The sequence below is a fragment of the Benincasa hispida genome, chromosome 2 (assembly GCF_027475165.1).
Source record: "Benincasa hispida cultivar pf3 chromosome 2, pf3_genome.v1.1, whole genome shotgun sequence".
NCBI lineage: Eukaryota > Viridiplantae > Streptophyta > Magnoliopsida > Cucurbitales > Cucurbitaceae > Benincasa > Benincasa hispida.
Window position 1 is genome coordinate 1628401 of NC_143479.1, and position 16841 is coordinate 1645241.

Here is a 16841-nt window from a genome sequence, read left to right on the forward strand (position 1 = left end):
GATTTTGGACTCTGATACCATGAAGAAAATGTAATTCTCTGATACAACTTATACAAGGAATTGTGAGGTATAAATACGAAACTGAGGAACCAAAAAAGGTTCCAAAAGAACTAATCCTATAAGAGCTCTAACAAGTCCTACAATAACTAACAATAAAGACTTAATATATACATTAACACTCTTGTTATGGAAATGGATATTTTTTAGAAATTTGCTAATTGCCACAGTAGCGCCTATGCTCGTCCTTGAAAGTCGTTGGCGTGGTTGGATGAAGCAACCCATTTTTATTTTATATTTATTCACATATTATTTATTTTATTTTTATTTCTTTAATTTTCCATGTTTATGTTTGCATATATTTTTAATTTTTAATCTTGCAATATGTATAGTTACATTTTATTTAATTTTGTCATAGGAATATTTATATATTATTTGAATGATAAATTTTAAATTTTGTAATATATACATCATTTTAATTTTTAATTTTCTTTGACCATGGATAGAATAGAGAATATTCGAACCTTTGACATCGGGTCGATAGTACAAGTTTTATGGCAATTAAACTATACTCTTTTTCACTTTAAATTTGAATTTAAAATTTACAATATGTACACTCTTTTTTCTACCACAACATTTACATAATAATATAATTGAATTAAAATTAAGTTAACATCATTTAAGGTAAATACCTCAACAATGATCGAAAGATATAAACATTGTCAATATTCTTATTAATTTTGTATTGAGATTGATTTCTATTAGATACGGTAAGTTTTTTATAATTTTTTTTAATATATTTGTATGCATATTATGTTTCTTTTTTAATATTACATAATTAATTATATTTAAACCTTAGAAAGAACAAAAGAAAAAAAAAAGTTGTCAAAACAATTTTTTGTTTATTTTCTTAAAAAAAGAAAAAAAAATTACTAAACATATTCTCATTCTAGTTCTTCAAAGACAAGAAACAGAATACATAAAACCAAAACGTTATTAAATGTGGCCTTTTAACATCTTATCTGCTAACTCAGAGTCTTTCAAGGTCTGTTCAGAGCTTTGTTCTGTGTTCTACAGCAAGTTGCTGTCTCAATATCCTTCTCATAACCTTATTTGTTGCAGTCCTTGGAAGAGACCGGTAAGGAACCACACGGTGAACCTACGATGCACATCACACAATATGAAGTAAACTCATCAACACTAATTACTCTTTATCTTTTAACATAATGGAAAATGAACTTAACTGAAATCCTACCCTGAACAATGGATTGAGGTTCTTCTGCAGAGATGAATTTAAAGACAACTTTAACTTATTTAAATCCAAGCTAGTTTCACTTGGATTCTTGTATACAATTGCAATCACCAACTGTTCAGGGCCACCGCCCTGTGGCGATACCCCAATGGCGGCCGTTTCAAGGATGCTGTCATCGACCATATTGCAGACACGTTCAATCTCGATTGAACTCACCTACATGAACGATACAAATCTTGTTATGAACAAAATGTTTTCTTTGGTTAAGATTTGAAATCTGCATGAGGCGAGTGCAAAGGACAGCAACACTGGCCAAAGAACAATATCATGGTGGTAACTTGCAGTATATTAGAGTATTGACTACATGACGATTATACTTTAAAGAACTGTCTTTGATTTCCTTTCTCAGTAATATGTAAGTATGTGTCGAGGTTTTACCCTCTTTTGAAAAAGTAAATGTGTTTATGGTATTTAGGCTTTGTATCCGACAATCAACGAAGAATTTTTAAATTCCATAAATTCCATAAAAACATATTAGAGTTGTTTGGCCCCCAACTTGAAATTGGTAGAGTGAGTTATTATATCCCACTCCATGTTTGGGGCTTCAAATATAACAGTTGTATTTACAATTATTTATAACCTATAATTAATTATAATAAATATTATTTCAAAACCCTTTGTGTTACGGTATTTATTATTTTCCACTCATTCTCTCCCTTCTTTGTTATAATGTTTACTATTTTCTACCCAAACTCAAACAGTTTGAATCCCACACAGTTTGAATCCCACACAAAGACTAAAATAGTCCGCACCTCAAATATTGACTATTATAACTCACAAACTATAATAACCAAGTCATGACTCAAACACTCCCATCATTTTGGAGGCTTGTTAATCAACAACAATGTCAAAGCTCCTTTTTCCCAAGTCATGACCATAGGTTGTTAGTATTGAGCCTCAACTAAAGAGCATCCTTACCATGAGAAGCTAAAATAAAACTACCTTTATGCCTCCAAGATTCATTGTATCATCGGCACGACCATGTGCCCGATAATATCCTCGAGAAGAACGCTCAAACACATCTCCATGCCTTCTCAATACCTACGAAGGGAATTATGTGGTAAGATCAAAGTGTTAGACATATCTCAAGTAAAAAGGTAACATCAGAAGAATTGCCTACCATTCCGTTCCAACAGGGCATTCCCTTAAAATAGACATCATAATGGTCTGCATTCAAGAGAGTACTTGAAGCCCCAAACAGTAAAGGTCCAAGTGCCAATTCACCAATTCCTGGCATATTCTGTGGCTACAGGGAAGTAAAAAAATGAAAGAAAGAAAGAAAGAAAGAAAAGTACAAATGGTGAGCTTGACAACGTAACTAACAATTTTCAATATTCACTATTCAGACCCTTCAATTTGATGCATGGGAATTGAGAAAACTAGCAAAGCAATCTCGATGCTTCAAAAAGAATTAAGAAGAAAGCCATAATATCTCAAAACTATTCAATTTAAAAATTCAAATTCTTTTCAACTCAACTCCATTGACATTAATTAGCCCACACATCAAAACAAAGAGTTGATCAGTTCTTACGATAGGAAGACCATCATTGCCAAGAATAAAAAGACTGCACCCCATTCCCGGTGTGCTAAAAGCAGACAATGCCTGAGCCTGTAAGAGTGATCCTGCAACAAATGCACCACCAATCTCTGTCCCACCACAAACTTCAATTACAGGTTTATAGCCAGCTCTTCCCATTAGCCATAGGTATTCATCTACAGTAGATGTTTCACCAGTGGAGGAAAAACAACTAGCAGTTGCACAGAAACGTGAACTATTAAAACCGACCTAATTTAGTTTTTTCTTCTTTTTTTTTTTTAATAAAAAAATAATCTTAAAGATCGCAGATTTAAGGTTCAATAAAAACAACAAAAACACATTGAAAGAATAGCAGTTGGCATATTCTGTAGGCTCACCGGATTGAAGACCAATCACACCCAGATGTGCAGTTTGTACTTTTCCATGACCGGACAATACTTGGAATTATTCCAAGCATTGTTACTTTAGCATCCTACAGAAAATAGAAATCATGAATATATGTGCATTGCAAAAATGATATGGTTAAATCATCAATTTACCCAAGTACTTAAGTTGATGAGTGAAGGTCAATTTAATATTATATTATCTAACATTGGGTTTGAATGTATTGAAGACCCAACAAGTGCAAATCAATATTAATTGGGACGGAAATAATATTGCATGAGTTTGAACACAGGGACCTCTTGGACCACCTGCTCAGATACCAACTTAAGCTGATGGATGAGGTCAATTTAATATTATACCATCTAACAAATATTGCATTGAAACTGAACTCCAATTGACTTAAAGTAACAGCATATTGAACGTCAAGCCAAATGCTTCATCTTTCTATGGGCAGAAAACTTAAAATAAAAAAAGAGTACACTGATATTTCCAATACTTATGGCATCCTTGTTGGCTTTCATAAGATTTACAACAATTCTGGTGTTCTTAACTATAACGAGTACTGCATTTTGTTTTTATTTATCGTTCTCTTATATAGGAACCAACTTCTGGCAGGACAAATGAAAGATGAATGAATATTGTATCTAAAATGTAAAAATCAGACTATTTTAACACTTTTGAAGAAAGGGAATAATTTCCAAGGAATCACAATTTAAATTTGATTCAAAATATTGCAAAAGCATTTTGCATTAATTTGGTTGAAGAACACTATAAATTCGAAGTAAATATACAAGAAAAGTAGATTAGGAAGAAAAATGTCCTAATGTATCATAAGGGGTTTACCTGTACGAATTTAACGAATCCAAAACCAAGTGGGGATCCATTGTATAATGCCAGTGAAGCACTATTCAATAATGAAGCATAAACTACCCACGGACCCATCATCCATCCAAGATTAGTGGGCCAAGCAACAACATCACCTTTATGAAAGTCCATGTGGCACCATGCATCAGCTGCAGCTTTCAAAGGTGTTACGAGCGTCCATGGAATTGCTTTTGACTCTCCTAACCAAGAAACAAACACGGTCAAACCTATAAGCATGATTTCAACCATGCATATTCAAGTGAGACCATTGATCTGAAAGAATTAAAGTGAAGACCTCCTGGGATGAAAATTTGACTCTCCTAACAAAAGAAAAGCTTAAGATTTTGTTTAGCTTCGCGCGTTGTACTTCTTAGAGAATACATGGGAGTCCTGAAGTATCCAACCATTGATGTGGTAGAATTAAAGTGAAGACTTCTTGGGATGAAAATTTGAGGTATACGTGAAAAATCTCCTGCTCTTCTATATGGTAAATGGAATGATGTATGGTTGTTTGAGGAAGTTTGTTTTGTTTCTAATCAGGTCAAATACAGTTTAACGTCATACCTTCCTTTATAAATTTTATATATCAACATATATTATTTCATTTTGAAACCAAATAAAACAAAGCATTTGCCAAGGAAACCAGAAATGCACTAGCATAGAAGTCAAGAATGTTGCGAGTTCAGAGGCTAAGGACCAAATTCCGAATTAACCTGTAGTTCCAGATGAGAAAAGAATATTTGTAAATGATTCCACCGATTGTTCCACAGCAGCAAATTCCACTCCTCTGCAAGAATTAAATTGAGAATTTATAATGTACCGGTAGGATCAGATATTTTGAAACATTCAATGATACAGGGATCCTATAGAAGCTTTAAAGAACGGGTACTTCATGGAGAAAGTAACTAATGCAAGTCATTTAAAAAAGATAGTGAAAATTTGCAAACAGGAACAGAAAAGACGATATTGCCCTTTCAATCTTCCATCATGATTGAAAGCTTGTATCACAACATGATTTACTGGGCTTAAGCATATTCAAATATATATCTAGAGAAAGTGAAATATTTGTTCTTTTCAGCATACAAGTGTAATCATTATTCAGAAAACAACTTTCTAGAATGGTTCAATCACAGTAATTAAATATAACATCAGCATACTCTTTGTTAAATTAATACAGGGCAATTATATACAAAGTACAGCAGCTCAACCAGAAATTTTTTGTTTCTGTGAATTTCTAGAATATAACAAGTGACCTACACATGTTAAGAGTATATAACCAAGAGACCTCCTTGAACTGAATGCAGAAAGCAGCAGTACACATCATGATAAAAGATCATTTATGAAATTTAAGTAGAGTCAAATCGGAATAAAAAGTTTGAAATGAGTAAAGAATCTGAACATGAAAAGAAGAAACTAATTATCAAGTCAACTTAAGAACACAACTAATAACGCATACCTCAAATCTTTGACTCTCTCCAGAAAATCATGCCAAGAAATATCTTCATCTCTTAGTTTCATGCTAAAACCAGTGCTCTTGGTGGGAATTACAATCGCCAGAGGTGACTGAGCATCTACAACTCGACTGCAATGTTGAACCAATTACTGGAGCATTTCAGTGTTTAGGAAACGGAAAAAGACTATATATTTAACTCCATGAAGAAGAAAATGTAACCTCACCTATACAAGGGTATGCTTTTATCTCCACGAATGATAAGGTCCTGAATTTTGCAGGTAAGATAAAGAAGGTTTTAATTGAAGAAATTGAATACAGAAATGTAAGAGTGAGTATAAGATGTTACGTTTGGGTTAATTGGTGTGTAATTGGTAGTTTGGATTTAATTCGTTGTTTTTTTATTTTATTGTAAGCTATAAATAGCCACTTTCAAGAATTGTGAGGGAACTTTTGCTTCTGAATATCTTTTGAAATAGAACTTTATTTTTAGAGAGTGTTCTCACAATTTTTAGGATGAATTTTCTTCCTTGTTTGAGCATGGACTTGGCCCAATCATAAATCCATTGCATCAATTAATTAGTATTAGAGCCTTTGGATTTTTCCAAGAAGGTAAGATTAAGAAACCATGGACAGTGGTCAAAGACGCGAACATCAACGATGGACTGCCCACCAAGAAGAGGCTATTTTAGAATATAGACGATAAATCGCTCTACAATAAAATAAACAAAGAACTAACTAAAACCAAAGTACTAATTAAGTACTAATGACCCGAGATTAGAACTAAATTAATATTAACTACATCTCATCCTACATCAGAAAGTAACATCATCTTAAGATCACATGTCAAGCACATGCTAAATCCTCTATTAGTCTGTTCTATGCAGCATTTGACTAAACATGACTTGGTCAACATAATATGCACTCTAAATGCATAATAATCAGGTAGAAAAAGGTTTGCAAAATAAAAAAGCTTTAGCAGTTTGAAAATGATTCAAAGAGACAAAAAAAAATTTACACGGATGAAAATATACATTGGAGATTAGGAGGAGAAGGATCACAATATCAGGTAACCTCATTTGGGGAACCTTCTTCATCATCGTGTTATCATGCAATCCCCTCCTAGGCACACAAGCCATATATTCTTGAATATATCTTAACATTCCATGCCTTCATGGAGGAATCTCTTTGCTCAGCTAGCAAGCATGTGAGATTGCTTTGACAGCATGGTACATTTTTTTATTAAATTTTTAGATATCCGCAAGTGTCCGGGCCAATTTACATGTACCTCGATTAATCTCACGGACAAGCCGCTTGACCCTACAACATTTGGGTGTCAAGGAAACCCGTAGGATATTAAATCCTAGGTAGGTGGTCATCATGGATTGAACCGATAACCTCTTAGCTCTTATCAAGGTCATGCCCCCCTACCACTAGGTCAAGTCATGATGATTTTTGTCAGCATGCTACATATGGTATAGTTTATATCGACTGAACAAAACTTAAAACAAGAAACCACTGAAACCCAGCTCAACCTTTTCAACATTTAAGACAATAAACCGCAGAAATTTAAGCATTTCAAGACTTGATGCATCTCTTTTTTAAAGGAGACTTGCACTTGCCTGAGTAAATATAGCTTTTGCTTTTGATATATTGAGTCTTGTTGATATTTCATGTGCAGCAAAACTATCGGCTATGCATACAACCACATGACCAGCCAGAACTATGGCAAGATAGATGACCACAGAATTAACATTCATTGGCATGTCAATTGCTATTGCAGTTCCTTTTTCGAAACCTAATGAGTGAAGAGCATGTGCAATTAACCTACAAAATTCAAACCCGGCAGAATTATTTGGTAAGAAAGGACCTTTAGTGATGCACCAGTATTGCAATCTATGAATCAAATCACTTGAAAGTTACTATTGTCATAAAAAATATAAATGCTAACATTTCCCTAAAGCAGGACACATTGGCATGAAAATTTCTTCAATTAAATTGAGCAGTTAATATATTTACTTACCACTTTATTTACTTCGTTAGCATCTGTAATCTAAGAAGCATGGATATGGATATGAGACATGGATACGACACGACACTGACACGGTGATACATCATTTCTTAAAATTTAGGACATAGACACGGAAAGGACACGTTTATTAAAACATACATTTTTTAAAATATATATCATTTTTAAACTAGAAGGAAATTCAACGTCGATGAGTTTATTCATTTCTATGCTTAAAAAATTAGTTTGATGTATTTTGCTCTCAAATATCATTATTTCTTTTGTAATACATGTGTTGACTTGGTATATGTAAGAAGTGTTTGATGCGTGTCTACCAAATGTTGATCCTATTTTGAATTTGTACAATAAGTGTCTAACACATGTATTGAACTAACAAGTGTTCAATACGTGTTAGTTCAATACGTATTCAACAAGCATCGTGTCGGACACTTTGACACATTAGTCAAACCAAAGTGTCCATGCTTCTTAGTCTATAATACCCTGCTGATATTTAATAGTGATCCATATACTCCAAAAACTCTGAGACAGAATACACTAGCCCGTAATTGTGAAATATACAAGCTAATGATGTAGACAGTAATATACCAAACGTCTGTACGCAATTCTCCAACTGTCAATCTCTTCACAGGCAGGTTATCACATCCTTCATCACGCCAAATGATTGCTACATCATCTAAACTCCTGTTCTTATTTAAAGACAAGCAGTCCTTAGCTGGATTAAATACTGCTCCAGGAAGCCATCGACCACCAGGACTTGGAGACTGGCTTTCTGGAGATCCATTCCTTTGCAAGATACATTTTGGAGGTCTAGAAAATGTTATGTGCATCTCATCTAGCACAGTTCTCCAATAAACCTGACAACCAGAAGACAAGTTTAATCCAAACATTAGAAGAAACAAAGTCCGATTACAAACTTTAATTTAAAACGCATAGTACCTCGGGGTTTGAGACTGAAAACTCCTGAAAAGAAGAGAAACTTGATAACGGGTCTCTATAATTTGACCCCAAAAACTCCTTTCCTCGCCTCTCTAATAGCTGGCCAACATTGGTGAACGCCGCATTCTTCCTAATCACGAATGTGAATCAAATGAGATTTCACTTTATCTTTTGCTAACAATCTAAATAGAAAAAAAATTTGCAGGAATCTTAACACCCCACGTGATATTTATTATGATTATAACGTTTTTCAGTAGTGCTAGCGGCTAGTTCAAATAATTAAGAAAAGCAAGTCAATCTTTGATTACCCGCCATAGCCAAGCCAAGATGTTGGTAACCCTATTTGATAATAATTTTGTCTTTAAAATTTATACTTGTTTCCTCTCGATCTCAATTTCTTTACTATGGTTTTCACATTTCTTAAATAAACAACTGAATTCCTAGTAAATTTTCAAAAACAAAAGTAAGTTTATTAAAAACTATTTTTTTTAGTTTTCCAATTCTGGTTTAGTTTTTGAAATCATTGGTAAATAACCATAAAAAACCTTAGAGGTGGAACTAGTATTTATAAGTTTAATTTTAAAAAACTAGAGACCAAAAAGTTATCAAAGGGACAATCTTATGGAGGTGGTAAAAGAGCATCCACACAGTAATAGAGCCATGGAAAAAGGCTTAGTGGGAGGTTTCTCTCTCAGTATTTGGAAACTATAATTCAGTATATTCCCATAGAAAACTCGCCATCTTTACTCTGCTACATTGAAAACCAGTTCGTTCTTCAATTTTCCATTTCGCTACATACTTGGAATTTGGAAACACCCTCTTTAATATTTCGACAAGTAAAACAATCCCCATATCGACGTTTGGTTACATTACTAATAAATAACACTGTTTTCCAGTCCAATGCACCTCTTAATTCGATATTACCCAATACATCTGTTAAAATAATCATCGTAATCATAAAAGCTAATTGAAAGCATTCAGTACATAGCTGTTGCTAAAATCAATGACTTAATTGAAAAGGCTAAAGTATTAAGCGGAACTCACGGCTCGGGAATCCAAGCAGGCGGGTCAGGACCATAGTGTTTGTAACATCCGTAATACATCATCTGGTGGAAGGAGAAAGGAAGTTCAGGGCTAAGAACTCGCTTGGAGATATGGCTCCAAGTCTCAGGAGTGCCATTACCGTAGCTTTGTATGATTTCTGTAAGAAGTCCATGGAGTTTCTCGGCAACTTCAGAAGCAATCCCGAGAGCTTTGATGTCGATCACAGTAATGGAGTCCAAAGTTTTGTGATCCATTGGGGATTTCGCTCGCGGTAGAGTCACTGAGATTGAGAGAGATAACTGTTGAGAACGTTTCATCCATTTTTCATGTCTGTTGTCATGGTTTTGTTGCATAGTATAGCTTTGTATTTTCTTTGTATTTTCTTCTTGGGAAAAATACGTTCTTGTCCTAGTTTTTCTTCTTCTTCTTCTTCTTCTTTTTTTTTCCTTCCTATTTTACTCTTCTAGTCTTTAAATTTTTAATTTGATTTCAATTTAAATCTCTAAAAAAAAAACTGAAGATTTTTATCCGAGTTTGATTTCAATTTAGTCCTTATATTTTAATATATTATAATTTTAGTCCTTCGGTTTTGAATTTTGTATCAATTTTGTTTTGAATATTTACATTGTTGATGCTAAATAGTTTCTTTCAATTTTAGTATTAACACAAATTATGAAGTGAAAATTTGAAAATTTAAATTTAATAATGATAGAAGAAAGGGATGTTTTCAAATAAAGAAAAATGAGTCAACTTATTTATAAATATAGTAAAATATCACTATTTATAAGTGATAGATATCTATCACGGTCTATCACTGATAAACAATAAAAATTTACTATACTTGAAAAGATTTTTAATAGTTTTATTATTTAAAATAATTACCCTAGAATAAATAATATAACTTAATTAATGGATAATTATGTTAAACGGCAAAGCTACGAAAAATATTTTTAAATACAATCTGTAACGACCCGACTCCCTAGGACTTAAGTTAGGTCATTACTAAATACATGCATGCATGGAACTTAAAACGACACTGAAATAAATGCTAAATAAATAAGATAAATTTAAAAGTCTTTTATTAAATGCAAATATTAAAAACAATAATAGGGTACCCAAAAATCATAAATGTTAATAAATAAGTTTGAAAACAATTCTTAATAGTAGATTTCAAATATCAAAGCTGAAAATTAAGCAAAACATGAAAGAAAATCTAAGTCTCATGAGCGGAAGCATAAAACTAGTCCCAGTGGCTCGATCACGAATTTCGCTTATCCATCGTCGATGCATCTCTACCTTTACCTGAAACAACAACATGAGAAAGAATGAGTATAAAATACTCAGTAAGTAACCCCACAACTGGGATCAAGTTAGGCATCTATGTCCTCTAGATGCCTACCTCTGGTGGAACATCAGATCGTGTTTCCTTCGGGATTCACTAGATTGTGTTTCCTTCGGGATTCACCAGAGGTAGTGGGCATACTTAATAACAGTAGGATAGAAACTAGTTTTGCATGTATGTATGTGTCCCATGAGGACTAGGACAGTTCATATGTTCCACCAGAGGTAGGCATCTAGAGGACTAGATGCCTAACCTGACTCTAGTAGTGGGGTTACTTGTCTTTTATACTCATTCTTTCTCATGTTATTATTTCAGGTAAAGGTAAAGATGCACCAACGATGGACAAGCGGAATCCTTTCATGTTTTGCTTAATTTTCAGTTTTGATATTTGAAACCTACTATTAAGAATTGTTTTCAGACTTATTTATTAACATTTATGATTTATGGTACCCTATTGTTATTTTTAATATTTGCATTTAATAAAAGACTTTTGAACTTATCTTATTTATTTAGCTTTTATTTCACCATAAAACAGTGTCGTTCTAAATTTCATGCATGCATGTATTTAGTAACGACCTAACTTAAGTCCTAAGGGGTCGGGTCGTTACACAATCAAATATTATTGTCTATTGGTGATAGGTAATAATATAATGTCTATCAGTGTCTATCACTAATAGACATTCACATTTTACTATATTTATAAATCGGTTGGCTCAATTTCTCTAATTACTCACTTTTGACCTAAGATCAAAAATGAGTATTTAGAGAAAAATTGAGGTCAAAAGTGTAAATCTTGAAACCTACGGAATAAATTGAAACAAAATTCGAACCTCAACGAAAAATCATAACATTTTGATATCTAATTACTAAATTGAAATCCAACTCAAAATTTAAGGACTAAAAGTGCAAGATTTTGGAATTAAGGGAAAAACTAAACTTAAAACTTATGAACCAAAAATGTCTTTTCCCATCTCTTATTTTTTTTCTTATAATAAATATTTATAGATTTATCGTAATATTAAATGTGTTGGCTTTTTAGCCCTTAACCTCAAATTAATTAATTAATATTTTGATGATAATAAATCTGAATTAATTTATTAACAATTTGAGTGTTTTGAAGTATCTATTGCATAGAGCTCGAAATAATGGTTCTAAATTTGAGTCACTTAAATCGGAGTTCAAACGAAGAAAATATGGCCAAAACAAGCTTAACAAAAAAATCTCGAATTGATGACGTGTCATAATTTTTCCCATCAAAGTAGACCAATTGAAAGGTGACACTTGGAGCATGGGGAAGGGCAAATGGTGGGCTTTTGAGATTTTGGATTGGTTTTAAAAAGAAAATGAATTAAATATTATTTTATATTTGTGTCTAACGGCTAGTTTTGGACGCATGGTGAATATTTTCTTTTTGTTGGATTTTAAAAGATAAATTATTTTTTGTTTATGTCTAACGGCTCTAGTTGAGTTTAAAATCTCTACCAATGAGTTTTCTTTTCCAAGATCCAATGGTTCAAATTAAATATGGTTTTCAACAATTTTTCCTCTCTATTTAAACTCTCCATCTTCTTCAAAATTAAAATAACAATTTCACATTTTTTTACAATCCTCCTTAACTCATCAAACTACCATTGTTGCTCTCTTTCCAAACTTCAATTTTCTTCTTTTCATCTTTTTCTTGAGAGGGATATTTTATGTTGTGAGAATTGATTCATTGAGTGCTAAACTTGTAAATCTACTATTCAAGAGAGTATTTCTCATATTGTTTTTCATTTTCAAATTCATTGTAAGGGTTGCTCTTGATCCTTAAAAAGAGTGGTTGTAACGATTTGATTCTCAACGTGGGAAGGATCGGGTTTGTTCTTGCGTCTGAAAAATGAACTTGAATATACCCAAGAAGAGCTTGGAAAGTGGATGTAGGCCGGTTGTGCGGAACCACTATAAAATTCTCGGTATCAAATTTTCTACCTTTCTCTTATTTAATTTTGCAATTTGTTATTATATTTTATTGTTTGAAATTAATTACAATTTTTGTTCTTGAGATTGATTGCTCATTTAGATTTATTTTGATTGATAGCTCTTAACTTTATATATTCATTACCAATCTTGTTATTAGAATCAAATTGGGTGCTTTAAAGTAGTATTATTAACTTCTTGGTTATTTTGGATTTACTTTATTTGCATGAATTTATTGTTTAAATTACTTAATAAAAAGTTTGTTAATTTGTTTAATTGAGCCAAAGTAAAAATAAAATAAAATAATAATAAAATAATAATAAAAATCACTAGTTTTAATTAAACTCTATTCACCTCTCTATGGTTGTCATATCGATCCTATAAAATGTTGGTTGGGTTTTGTATTTCTATCTATTTGCATAAAGATCATTTCATTTGTTGTTGGATTAAAAAATAAAAAAAAAAACATACATTTTTTCCCCTAAAAACAAGCATGCATGTTATTTTATGTCAACATATTTAAAATTAAAATAGAATCAAATAAATTACGATTGACTCATATAATATAGCCACTAAAGTGATCTTAACTCAAGATCTTTATTTTTCTTACAAATGTTTTATTTGTTATTTAGACTAATATTTACATCTTTTATTAAATTAACGTGATTATTTGTGAATGAACACAAATTGAGATGAATAAGTTGTATTATATGTATGTACACACATACATATAGATATTAGATAAATATTTAAGAGATGTTTGGAGGAAATAGTTGGTTATTATAGTCCTAGGTTATTATAGTTGGGTTATAATAATTTGTGTTTGGGAGCTTGGATTACAAAAGTATATGTTTGTGTAAACTATTTTAGTTTGAGAATGAAATAGTAAACACGATAACAAAGAATAAAAAAAAATGATGAATGTAAAGTTGTCAAAATTGTAGTAAATAGTAAACACGGTAGAAAATGAGGGTTTAGTAAGAGAGAGTTATTACGGTCTTAGGATAGTCATTGCCTCAAACGCTCCCTTAAGAGTAAAATAAACTAAAAAAAATTTCAATTAAAACTAAACTTATATATGTTATACAATTTAACTAGAGTTTATCTTATACGTAAATTTAATATATACATATAGTTAATTTAAGTTAATTTTTTCTTTTGTTTGAATAAAAACTTAACTAATTTATTACATTTAAAAAATGAGAAATTTATTATATTAAAAAGAAACTTCACTAAAGAGGAGTTACACAAATGGAAAAAGAAGGCAAAAGAAGAAGATAATACCTGTATTTGCACGAGGATTCTGGAAAAACGTATTTCGTGGAGTTTAATTTGGTTTTCGTATTAATTTCAGTATAGCAAGTACAATCTTCAATACATAATCTTTTGAGGCTTTCAAAATAAACTTCAATCTTTAAGCTAGTTGATCTTCTTGAATGATCGACCTTTAGGTTTGTTAATCTTGTTGAATGATCGACATTTGGGCTTGTTGATCGTCTCAGAGGATAGTGTTTGCACAAGATTTTCGGAGAAATTTGTTTCCTAGAGTTGAACTTGTGTTTGTGTTGATGTTGATTTGATGTAGATATGGTTCGATCTCTAGTACTTAATTCTCTGATTCTCTCGGTTGAATGCGTACGCTTGATGTATGGAAGTAGAGCGTGTGAATGTTCTTGTATCTTCAAAGAACTTCAGTCTTCAAATGTAGTCAACTTCAGAAGTTAGAGAGTCTTCTGATTATTGGGAGAATTCTCTCTAGGTTCTCGATTGTAAAATTTATCCCCTAAATGAAGAGAACTCCTCTATTTATAAAGTTCTCAGATGAGCCTTTGTAGATTGGGCTTGGTTAGGTCGTGGACTTGGCCCTTGGGCCCAACTAATCGGATTTAAGCTTTATTTGACATTTGGGTCAAACTAGGCCTATTTTTCGGCTTCATTAGAGTTTAGCCCAAAAAATAATATCAAATTGGATCAATATTTGATTCAATCAAATGTTCATGATGAGTACACATGGCATCATTGGAATTTGTCAACTGATGTCTTCAATTTCAATTTAGGACACATGTCAATTTTTTAGTTAGTCTTAGATTAGATTATTTCTAAATTTGGATAAAGTTTAGAACATGACCAAACTTTAATTTGAGATAAATTTAAGGTCCTATCCATAGTTGAAGTTTTCTTGATGATAAGAGTCTTAATTTCGAGATTTGAATTTAGATAAATTTTGGAGTATGGTCAATTTTTTTTTTTTTAAATTTAAGAGAAATTTCAAGTTTTATCCCCAACTTAATTTAATTTGGAGATAAAAACTTAAGAATTTGGATTTAGTATGAAATTTGGAATATGACCATTTTTTTAATTTAAGAGAAATTTCAAGTTTTATCCCAAGTTTAATTTAATTTGGAGATAAAAGTTTAAGAATTTGAATTTCGTATGAAATTTGGAATATGATCAATTTTTTTAAAAAAAATTAAGTGAAATTTCAAGTTTTATTCCAATTTAATTTGATTTGAACATAAACACTCAAAAAAAAAAATTTGAATTCAGTATGAAATTTGGAATAAAGTTGGGAGGTTATCCACAATTTTATTGAGTTCATCCAAACTATCGAAATAAAATCCAAACCGAATTTGTTTTGAATTCTTTTGAATGGAATTTTGGCAATCCCATATAATTGTGGACTAAAAGAAAGATATTAACAAGATATTTGGAATAATGGTCATCGATTTGATAGAATTTGGATTGAGTATAGGATTTAATTTTGAATATTCCAACTTGGATGAATCTTGATTTTTTGCCCTATATATTGGCCAAATCGTATCCTCGACTCTTTTGCGACTCCAAGCTGAGAAGACTCGTAATTCTCTCGCTTTTTCTTTTATCTTCGTAGTTCGTAAGAATTTAAAAGGTTTAAATTCAGGTTTTAGGAAAATTCATATTTTATATGAGATTTAATTTATAATTAAATAATTAATTTATTAATTAATTATTTTTTAGAATATACTAAAGCATTAGCATGAAAGTGTTTTTTAAACTTGATTAATGTGATTAATCAAAGCTAGGTATCATAAACAATTTAATATGTGATATTGAATTTTTTTATTTTATTTAATTGAAATGGTTTTAATCAAATAATTTCTAAAACTTGAAAATTGTATTTCATTTTTTTAATAAAAAATTAGTTAGTGGAAAAATTCAGTTGGATTTTACCACAAACTAAGTGGACTTTGAAGTGATATTTCCCAAGCTTGACAACTAGAGATTACATGCTTGTGGAGTTTGAGGAGGAAGACATGTAAAATGAGATTTTGTTTTTGAATTTTGCATGACTAATGCTTCTTCAACTTTTGACCTATACTCTTCCACCTCATTTCTCTTTACTCTCCTTCTTTCTATAGTGAAATTAACTTATTTTCACTAACATAACGGTCCTATAACCATGTTCTTCAACCGGAGAATAGCGGAGATTTGCCGTTGGTGGTGTCGTTCGTGCACGGGAGAGGAAGTTTGCGGTGGAGTCTTCAAAGGTTGTATTTTCTATCCCTTTTGCATGCTTATTCTTGTTTTTATTGCAATTAGAACATTGTCGATTTCATTGCTTCCGCTGTGCATGCGTTCTTTATGTTCCATCATGCAATGCGTTAGTTTGACGGGCTAAGATTACCCTTGCGACCAAACTTAAGGATTTGGTGATATCTCCTCCACAACTCTACTTCTCCATGCATCTCATTACGCGTTAACAGTTGCCGCATTTCTACCGATTCTCATAGTCAAACCTCAATTGTTCAGTCTGTAGCTAGGAGTAGGAGTAGCACATAATAATCAACTTCTTTCTTTTTATTTTTATTCTCTGACTCAAACGCATTACTTTACAATCATCTTTTAGTTGCAAATCCCTGTGTTCGACCTCAGATCATCCTGAGAAACTTGTGATCTCGTTATACTTGACGAAAGAGCAAGAAAACTTGTGACAAGAACACATGATCATTG

At 31.8% G+C, this 16841-nt stretch overlaps 1 protein-coding gene across 2 annotated transcripts; it reads right to left on the reverse strand.

Annotated features, from left to right (window-relative positions):
- Positions 1-879: 879 nt before the first annotated feature.
- Positions 880-9929, reverse strand: LOC120072352 (putative acyl-activating enzyme 17, peroxisomal). Of its 2 annotated transcripts, none has more exons than XM_039024835.2 (14): positions 9554-9929; positions 8510-8639; positions 8159-8427; positions 7167-7371; positions 5772-5812; positions 5551-5676; positions 4808-4881; positions 4074-4294; positions 3224-3318; positions 2841-3057; positions 2430-2549; positions 2252-2350; positions 1253-1465; positions 880-1156 (listed from the first exon to the last, which is right to left on the reverse strand). In XM_039024835.2, exons 1-14 carry the CDS (start codon positions 9904-9906, stop codon positions 1049-1051), a joined length of 2271 nt encoding a protein of 756 aa, XP_038880763.1. In that variant the 5' UTR covers positions 9907-9929; the 3' UTR covers positions 880-1048. The 2 variants fall into 2 exon arrangements, with proteins under 2 accessions (XP_038880763.1, XP_038880762.1); XM_039024834.2 differs by having other exon boundaries at positions 2430-2555; positions 9554-9926.
- Positions 9930-16841: the final 6912 nt, after the last annotated feature.